Genomic DNA, 10,171 nt, shown 5'->3' with positions numbered 1-10,171 from the left:
GAAGAAAAAACCTAGCTGAAAACACAGTTGTTTTTGTACCTGTCTGCCAATTTCAGTCCAAGTCTTTACTTCTGAAAGCTACACTTAACTGGCTTGACCTATATATATTGTGTTAGGAGAGACAAACCACCAGGATATGCCTGTCTGGCAGAAAAGGATGCAAGAAAAATGTCCCTTTTAATGAAAAACAGATACCCAAGGTTTTCAGCAAATCGTTGCAAATTTGCAACCACAAACACCTGCAGATTTTCAGCAATATCATGGGTGTATTATATATATACTAGAACTACTATGATCTCTACAAGTTTGACAAGCATTGGAACAAGCCACTTATGACCCAAGGTTTGTTAGAGTGCAACAACGATGCATCTCAACACATTTTTGTTTGAGAGAAGCCTTGTTGTTGACAATGTACGGTGCTGGGCTAAAAATATGACCGATAAATATCCAGGGTATATAAGCAGCAGCCAGTCGGTGAGAGGGAGTAAGGTTCTTTTGGCATGAAACTGAAGGTGAGAAATTTCCAGCATTGGTGGTAACTTGATGGGAATCAGCGACGGATGCCTAGCCGATTCCGCAAGCTGTTGCTGGAGCTGTTCCTTGGCTTGCAACTAGGTTGTAGGTTTCGGTTCCTTTGCTTCGGCAGGTCTTGCGGATCTACCACTTGAATTGTTCGCTGTTTCTTTGCTGCAATGCGCGTGGAATTCACAACATCAGTTACTCGAGAGTCAAGATTCAAGAAATAGTATGTTTCGATCAAAGCACTCGTTGATGATTTTGTATCTAAAAGACTAAAACCTAGACAGTCATTCAACTTAACACAGAATGATTTTACGACAAGACAGTGGAGGAAAACAGAAGGCATACCATTATTGAATTCTTGGTAACCTTCTTGAAGCATCCGTTTTGTAGCCTCAAGCTTGGCATTCACCTGAACTGAATTTTGATCGACCTGACTTGACAGTTGCTGCACCCAAAGACCAAATTGATATATACTTTTGAGCAAGAGCATACACAAAGAAATAAACATGTAGCTGTTGAACAATAAGATATGCTTACATCAGCCATAGTTGGTTTCGGTCTTCTTTGAGCCACAGAGGTATCTGGTTGCTGCTTAGGTCGCATTTCTGAAAATTTCGGTTCAAGATGCATCTTCTGAGGCGTCCAGGGACCATGTGCTGCAGCTGACGGCCTCTGTCGTGCCCCGGTGACGGATTGCTGCTTCTTTTGCCAATTGGAAGGCTCATATGGCTGCGACTGCCTCATCGCAGACTGGTCAAGCTTCCAGTTTTGTTCTGGATCATACCTTTGGCCCATGGGAAGCTGCTTCTTGGCAGGCTCTTGGTTTGCAGGATAATGTTGTTGCGCGCTCTCTTCGCCGTTGGTTCTAATGTCTGAAGCACAGAGAAGCACCTATGTCAATACAAAGGCATGACCAAGAAGAATCACAGGATGGATCAAGGAAGTGCAACCACTCACTTCCATCATCATCCATTTCATCGAAGAACTTCTCGAAACCAAAAGCAGGTTTCCGAGGAAAAGGAAAGATGGAATTTTGTCAGATCATAAATAGAACCTTACAACGTTCCAGTGATGTCAAAAAAAAAAGGTAACAGGATCATGGTCTTATCTAGGAAACAAAATTGACATGTAGATAGCAGGTACCTCAGATAACTGGATGGAAGTACACGGTGTGGCGAAGAAAGCAGCCTCATCCATGGGAGGGGAAGGCAACCCTCCTTCTTCCTGCTCCAAGCAAGAACCGTCCATCGACTGTGGAGTATGATCTGTGATTTTTGTTTTTGTTCAGAAAGATCGTATTAAGATCACATCTAAAAAGAACACTAGAATTGAGGACTAGAAGGTGCTCATCAAATTTCCATTCCTCACCTACAATAGCACCTCCATTGTTCACCCAATCATTAACTACAGCCTTCCAACCACTACAGTTTCCATCAACCATCACACATCAAGGAAACATTCAATGACATAAATCAGTGTAAATTACAGCAATGTGAAAATATTGTATCGCCTGAAACCGTTGGAAATCAATCAGGGAAACTGGTAGAATTCATGCTAACTTACTCAATGAGCGATCGGACGAGTTGCCGAATCTGCTTTGAACCATGCTTCCGCAGAGGCTTCACGGCTGTTCCAATCTCAGTGACCTACAACCAATCTAGACTTATGAACAATGGACATGGAAGCATATGCAGCAGCAACAGAAGCAGCTCATGGCGGCTCACCCTGATGGCGTCCACCGTGAATTCCAGCTGCTGCAGAGCACGGAGCAACTCGAGCAGCTCGGCCTCCGTCTGCAAGAGGAGACGAGATCACGCGCACGAACAAACAGATGAATTAGTAGATGGTATCAGCGGCTATGGCGGCCGAGGTGGAAGGCGAGGACCTTCTCTTGGGCGTTGGAGAGGGCGGCCTTGACGCGGAACGCCTCGGCGGCGACGCGGTCGTGGCAGTCACCGCGGGGAGCGACGGCGGCGGCGGCGCCGTCGTCGTCGTCCGTGACGACGGCCTCGGCGCGGTCGGAGCTGCACAGGCTAGGGACGCCGCGCGCGGCGTCGGGGAGGAGCAACCGCCGGTCCGCCCGCGTCGCCGCCTCCGCGGCGGCGACGGCGGGCACCGGCGCCCGCGCCGCCGGCGGCGGCGGCGGGAGGACGACGAGCGCGGTGTAGAGGCGCTCGGCGATGCCGTCGCGGCGCGCGCGGAGGGCGTCCGGGTGGTCGGCGGCGGCGACGCGGATGGCGGCGTCGATGGCGTCGAAGATGCTGGCGCGCGCCCCGCTGAAGAACCCGCGCCAGTAGTCCAGCGACGGCGACGGCGTCGGCGGCGCCGCCATCCCCAAGATCGCTCCCTCCCGCGGCCCAAGAAATCGTTCCACGTTCTTTGCTACTCCTATCTTTAACCCCGTCAACCAAATTTATCAGTAGTATTACTGCACGCGACTCTCCTCGATATCGCAGCAAGCTCCAATCCACACCAATGGCGAAGCAGAGATGGCGTGGCGTGGCGTTTCTTTTCTTGGGTGTTCGTGGCGCGGGCGGCGCGGGGCGCGCGCGCGGGAGCGAGAGAGAGAGAGAGGAATTTCTCTCGCAGTGGTGTGGCTGTGGCGCTATCTCTTTCTTTCTAGGTGCGTGTCCCGCCTGTGCGCGCGCGCGCGCGCGGCGAGAGGGAGGGGCGGTGGTGGATGGCGACGGGGGGAGGAGGATGGTTGAATCGGGGGCGGAAGGCGAATGGAATTGGGAAGGGGGAGGATGCGGGGCAATCCAATCCAATCCGGATTCCCGCCGGTGGATTGTCATGTCACGCGCGACAGCACGGCACGGCGCACGCACGCACGCCGCAGCGGCCACGTCGGCACGCGCCGTTGAATTTTTTCATTTTTAGATTTATTTTTTTAATATTTACAGAAATATTTATATCGACCAAAAGATTTACGAAAGAGAGTTGCTAGAGAACGGAATTCCGTTCGAACGGGATACTTGATAGAGGCTAGCGTATCAGCTTTCTTCCCGTAAGTCTAGCGTCATTCCCCTCCCCCAACTTCCATGTGCTCGCACCCCCTACGTGTCGTAGGCAACGATACTAGTCACAACAGCAAGGAACGAGATTGAGCCGAGGGAAAGGGAAAAGAGGAGAGGAAGCGTTGATAGTTGATACTTTGCAGGTACCAGCCTAGCCTTGATACCTAAGTACCAGATCTAATACGTGTGAGTACCAACCATGATACCCAGATACCAGGTACCAGGCCTGATACCTACGGATACCAGGTCTGACACCTAACCATGATACCCAGATACCAGGTACCAGGCCGGATACCTAGGTATCAATCGTGATATTCACAGGTACCAGGCATGATACGGGGTACCGGGTCTGATACCTATGTATCAGCCGCGATACCACAGGTATCAGACATGATACCTACGAGTACCGGCTGCTGATGATACATTGTAGACATACCTGCACACAATCGGGCGAGGAGCATGATGGCTCACCATCACGTTGCCCCTTCATCACCATCGACAACGCACGTTGAAGGAGGAGGTTGAGGAGCACACGTTGGGCCTTATCCTCCCAGTTCCTGATGACCTTGTTTCTTCCAAGTTGCCCCCGCCGCCATGAGAGCTAGATCCAGTGAGTGTCACCATGGCTCAAAAACATGAGACGGAGGAGGTGGCCATGAGATTGGTGTTGCCCACTCGCCCTGGATCTAGCAGTGAGGAGGGCATAGTACTCTAGATTTATTTTTGGGGCTGCTCTATCATCACCATGCCTGCATAGAAGCTCTTTTGTGGAGAGGAGGGGGAGAGGAAAAGGAGGGGCGAAGAAGGAGAGGCGGAAGAGGAGGATAACGAAGGATCTGGAAGAGAGAAAAAAAAGAGTGGGATTGGATAAGAGTAAAACGTTATCCAATTATCCCGTGTCTACGGACCGTACAGTAGATTTTCTCTTTACAAAAATAGACCCTGCTGACCTCCATTTGGGCAGCAAGCTGACGTGGCACATGGACGCATGACAGTCGTTTTGGAGGACTGCGAGGGCGGCAAGGGGACTCCGTGCAAAATTCGCGAGGGCAGCAAGGGGCTTAGATGCAAAAAGAACTAGCCAATTGCTTTTTGGCACGGCAAAAATTGCATTTAGCCCCTTGCTACCCTTACAGAGGGCTGCAAGGGACTAGGCACAAAATACGCACACGGCGCCGTGTGCCACGTCAGTTTGCCGCCCAAATGGAAGGCGGCAGGGTCTATTTTATAAATCTTTCCATCGATATAATATTTCGGTAAATATTAAAAAAATAAATTTAAAAATGAAAAAAATTCCGCCGTTTTTTCTTTTTTATGGGCTGCGTCCCACGGGAGGAGGAGGAGCGGCCACGCGTGGCCGACGTGAAGGGCCGGCCTACTGCTGCTCGGACACGGTGGATTTTAATTGGGCCGTGACGGCCTCTTTGTGGATAGCTACGGCCCGCGAGTGAGCGCCGCGAGTCCGCGAAGGGCAGAGGCGCGCACGCACGCTGACGCTGACACGCGCGCGTTTGGGTCGTCCTCGGAGAGCGCAATCTCGCGTGTACGTGTCGCGGCGCCCACACTGGATCACGTAATGGCATGGCAACGCAGCAGACCACGATGAGGCCAACGGTGCACTGGGACGCGTCTGCCTGCCATTTCTGCAGGTACATTGATCACTGTACGTGGGTAAAAATGACGAGAATAAGGGCAAGTGGAGATGTTTGTCAATCTAATGTTGTCCACAATATCAACTAATTTATTAGATGGCAGCTCATACATCATATTACCTTTAATATACTACTTCATCCGTTTTACAATATACTTTCTCCGTTTCACAATGTAAGTCATTCTAGCATTTTCCACATTCATATTGATGTTAATGAATCCAGACATAACATCAATATGAATGTGAGAAATGCTAGAATGACTTACATTGTAAAACGAAAGGAGTTTCTAACATTACCCATATTTATTTAGATGTTAATGAATCTAGACATATGTATGTGTTTAGATTCATTAACATTTATATGTACGGAGGGAGTAGTCCCCTTTGAAGTTTGTGAAGAGATTGCCCCTTTATAAGGGGTGGCTCATCCTCTCTTTCATCTTCTATCTCCTCCACCTTATCGTTTAAGCTTAGGTGGCACCTAGGATATGATGCTTAAATACCTATAGTACTTGCCCTAAGATCCTCTTTGGCACAACTCCAAATCCAAAATTTTATAGAGCTCGGTATTTCTAGCTCCACAAATCCATAGATATGGATCTACGATTACCTGTATAACATTTGACTAAATCAATTTGTTTTTATTTTAGATGAAATTTAAAATTTTAAATCACTATAAGTTAACATATAAAAATCAAATCTATCGTGATCTAATATCTGGAGCTCTGCTATATAGGGCCTAAATTCCCTCCACGAAAGAAAAAATTTAAACTCGTGAGACGGATTGGCTCGAGTCGAATTAACTCGAGCTTGTAGTTTATAACGAGTCAAAGCGAGTTAGGTTTTTAATCCATAATGAGCTACGCATTTATCTCGTTAGTATAAATTATCACATATCATAGATTTAAATTTAGCGAGGTAATTGACTCAGCACCAGTTACACAAGTATCGCATGCAGGCGATACTTCACACGACGTCTCATGCTCGCGTCGAGGAGTCGGACTCCAATTAAAATTCTAAACATATTCAAAACTTTTAATTTGTGCTTCATACTTTCATCCCCGAAATTCATATAAACTTTCAATTGAAAATTATGAAACTTTCATATTGAAATCGTACAACTTTTAATTCAAAGATACAAAGCTTTCAACTCAAAATCATGAAAACTTTTAAGCCAATTATGAAGCTTTCATCTAAAAAATTACAAACTTCCAAAGCAGGATCTAAAACGTTCATATCAAAATCACAAAACTTTTAATTCAAATATAAAACTTTCATCTCTAAGGTATACAACTTTCAATTGAAAAAATGTAAAACTTTCATCCAAAAAACTCAAAAAGTCAAAGCCTTGCAGTACCATCTTGATGAGCCCCTCCTTCCTCTTTCGCGGCAAGCTTTTTATCACCAACCATCATTAGAAAGATGTGGACGACAAAGAGCTCAATGCCAACTTAGCAAGGTTGAGCTATTAAGAAGTTACATGTATGATAATGCTAAAAAGTATTTAAAAAATATATTGTTTAACAACTTGAAAAGTGGGAGTAGTTAAATAAAAACAAAACCCATAGCCTTAGAGAAACTTCATGCTTCTGCTGAGAAACAATGGCAACGGTTGAGTTTTAATGCATTGGCAGCTAGCGACCGAATATCGATCGATCATCACATTAGACGGACCACGCTAATTAAGCACGTACACGCTGAATCTGTCAGTGTGTGTAATTGAGTGATTGAATTAAGTAGGACAGAGATATGATAAATGTTGCGGGAGAGCTAGTAGCAACTGTGCAGGAGTATAGAAGTGCCTGCGAATCTCCTCCAGAATATTAATGGTACGCGTTTCATGTCATGCAATGATCCCCATCCATCAATGCCTCACAGCAGCAGAAGCATGGTCCATCGATCTATTAAGCGATTAACTAACCATTATAAGATCCTTTTTAAATATACTCCCTCCGTCTAAAAAAAACGTAAGAATTGAAGAGATATGATCCTTTTTATTGTTTAGATTCGTTGTACTAGAAGGGATCACATCTTCTTCTAGATTGTCTTTTTTTTTAACGGAGAGAGTAGGAGTAATTAAATACGAAGAACCTATGAATAGGATGCCTATCTCCACTAAATTCCTTAAGGAATGGAAAACACATAAAAGTTACAGCACTGTCATTTGATTAACACATAGGAGAAATACAAATTTTAACTCATAAGGAGAAGAAAATGTAAGGTAGAGCCTCGTGCTTATTTTCCTTCAAAAGCTTTGTAGAATTGTCTATTTAATAGGAATTTTAAAGAAAATCATAGGTTACAAATTATTTGTTTCAAAGATATATATTCTTAGTAATTTTTCCTATACACAATTGAAATACTCTAAAGGCCCTAAGATCCGATGATTATTCTAGTGACATGGAAGCTTTGGTGTAAACGAAACGCCAGGATCTTTTGGCATGTTGTTACTACGCCAACCACCATCATTCCCAAGATCAAGGAGGATGCGTAGACCAGGATCAAGGCAGTGGCTGCAAAAGCTCACAGAAATTATTCCCATCCGGCTAGTAGTTGCGTAGTCCCTCTTTTTCTTGTGGTTTGTTCTTTTGATATACCCTATAAATTCTTATTGTTGAGGCCTTTTCCTCCTTCTCTTTCAATACAGAAGTGGCAAAGCTTTTGCTTTTCCTTAAAAAAAGGAGGTACAACCACCAATACAGTGGGAGTAGAGTGTTACACTTCGGGTCACCCCAACCTCTATAATCCTTGTTTGTTCATCTATTTCTACTTTGAGTGGGAACCCGAGCTGCTCCTCACACGTGACTCTCCCCTGAATGAACTCATAGAAGGGGGTCCCACCGAATCCCTGCTATCGGTGTGCGTATGCAAACAAGTTTCCTAAATCTAGACGAAAAATTGTATTGTTTGGGAGAGCTCTTGATCCTAAAAAAAAGATCCAGTTGCTAGAAGCTCTCAGATAGCCCATAAGACCCACTCTGAAACACAAGATTGTGAAACACATATGGATAAGAAAAAGGTAGAAATAGAATACCATGCTTATTGGATTTATATAGTATTTTTAAAATACATGAAAGTTTCAAAACTAACATTGTATTGGCACGAAAAACTCGGGACTTGAAGAAAATAAGAGGTAAGACCTCATGCTTATTTTTCTTTATGATTGCTCTACAATAACCCATTCCATAAGAATTTCAAAGGAATCGATAGGTATCAATCGTTTGTTTTAAAAGACTTTCATAGGATTACTTCTCATAGGATACACATCAATTACTATGTTTTTTCTTTTGTTTCAAAACGGGCCTAATTCTAGCTACATTGAGTTAGTTGAGTACACATCGGATGGATATGTGTAAGTTTAGGTCTTGTTCGGTTGGGAGTAAAAACAAAAGATTTGGGTTCCTAAGGATAGGATTAATTCCTATAAGTGTTATTTGGTTTGTATAAATCAAATAAGGATTTTTCCCTACAAATTGTACAGATAAATGGAATTCTCTATTCACTGACAAACCTCAAAGTCATTCGAATTGATGCGTGCATGCGTTCACTCCTATTCCTTTATACTACCTCCATTTTATATATTTGACGCAGCGTCAAACAAATGAAAACGGATGAAGTTCTTTTTTTTTCCCTATTCCTTATATATTAAAAATTCTCCAAACAGAACAACCCCTTTAATATGATCCATGGAAGCAGTCAATCAAGCAGTCAAAGCTAAAGCTTAGTAAAGCTATACTAGAAGACTGCAGTACATAAACAGGATTATAGCAGCAGCAGCAGCAGCAGCAGCATGGAGTACGTAATGACAGTAGTGATTAATGTACTATCACAGTCTATCACTCGACTGTCTGGCCGGATCAATTTCGGACAAGTACCATTAATCTCTAGTGTCCGTGCTTGTAAGCAAGCAATGCTTTAATCATCATAAAAAGAAAAGAACAGTTCATTGTAGTACAGCACGTTGCACCTGCTACCTTTCTCGCTTAATTAATTGTCGGTCACTGTTTTCTCCGTTTACATTTTTCGTTGGGGCTTAATGAAGGCAAGATCATGCAAATTTGGATCTACCTGCTGCAGCTCTGCTTGCTTAATTGTTTGGCAAAATTCAGTCACATCTTATTAATTAGCATCAGTTGATTCGGTTCCTGTTTCATCCAGCATGTGCTCAGATCTGACCGGAGGAAAGATTAACTCTAGCAAAGCACGAATCTAAAAAAATATAATGTACGATCGATCCAGTGACAAACAATTAACGCAAGAAGCTAGTAATTAATGAGATTAAAATCAGCTCCGGATAGTACTTAGTACATGTACATATAGGCATGGAAGGGACTGTATATCTGAAGAAATGTAGAGGCAATTTTTGGCTTTTTTGGACGTATCATTTCAGATACATACAAAACAACACGCATACTTGGCTTTTCTTTGATATATAGGAGTACATGCATATATGATCTTGATTATGTATAGTCTTTACTATGATGGCGACGGCGATGTTGGGTGTGGGTGTGGATGTAGGTTGCATGTTAGCATGATTGAGTCCACTCTGAAACGACAAGAAAGGTAATCCAAAGGTGAATTAAGCTTAACTAATCGCCGGCTGAGTACTGATTAGGACTCGTATTAGTAGTAAATTAGGCTAACGGCAGAGGTGCTTGATTGGGTCAGTTAGGAATTAAGCAAAGGAAAGGCAGGCAGCAGCGAGTACTACGCTAGCTGGCATAATTGTTGCTTTCTTCTGAAGATATATATATAGAGAGTAAATTGCATCCACGGTACATCAACTTGACAGGTGGGTGTAATTTGGTGCAATAACTTGAGAAATGAGTGTTACAGTGCAACAACATGGTAGTTAGTTGCAGTTTAGTATAAGAACTTTATAAGTGATCATATAAATGCAACAACTTGCAAGGTATTTACGATTTTGATACAATAAATTAAATGGTTATGCTACAACTTGATTATTAGGAGCATTTTTTAT

General features: G+C 43.8%; 1 protein-coding gene across 1 annotated transcript; it reads right to left on the bottom strand.

Annotated features, from left to right (window-relative positions):
- Positions 1 to 246: 246 nt before the first annotated feature.
- On the bottom strand, positions 247 to 3,450 carry LOC4332908 (probable mediator of RNA polymerase II transcription subunit 26b). Its single transcript, XM_066308805.1, has 9 exons — positions 2,408 to 3,450; positions 2,247 to 2,315; positions 2,086 to 2,168; positions 1,891 to 1,943; positions 1,666 to 1,787; positions 1,480 to 1,507; positions 1,060 to 1,394; positions 868 to 967; positions 247 to 687 (listed from the first exon to the last, which is right to left on the bottom strand). The coding sequence occupies exons 1-9, from the start codon at positions 2,852 to 2,854 to the stop codon at positions 551 to 553; spliced, it is 1,374 nt and encodes a 457-aa protein (XP_066164902.1). The 5' UTR covers positions 2,855 to 3,450; the 3' UTR covers positions 247 to 550.
- Between the last annotated feature and the right edge of the window lie 6,721 nt (positions 3,451 to 10,171).

This window comes from Oryza sativa, chromosome 3 (genome assembly GCF_034140825.1).
Source record: "Oryza sativa Japonica Group chromosome 3, ASM3414082v1".
NCBI lineage: Eukaryota > Viridiplantae > Streptophyta > Magnoliopsida > Poales > Poaceae > Oryza > Oryza sativa.
Note: the sequence above shows the minus strand (reverse complement) of the source record. Positions and strands in the feature narration are given on the sequence as shown.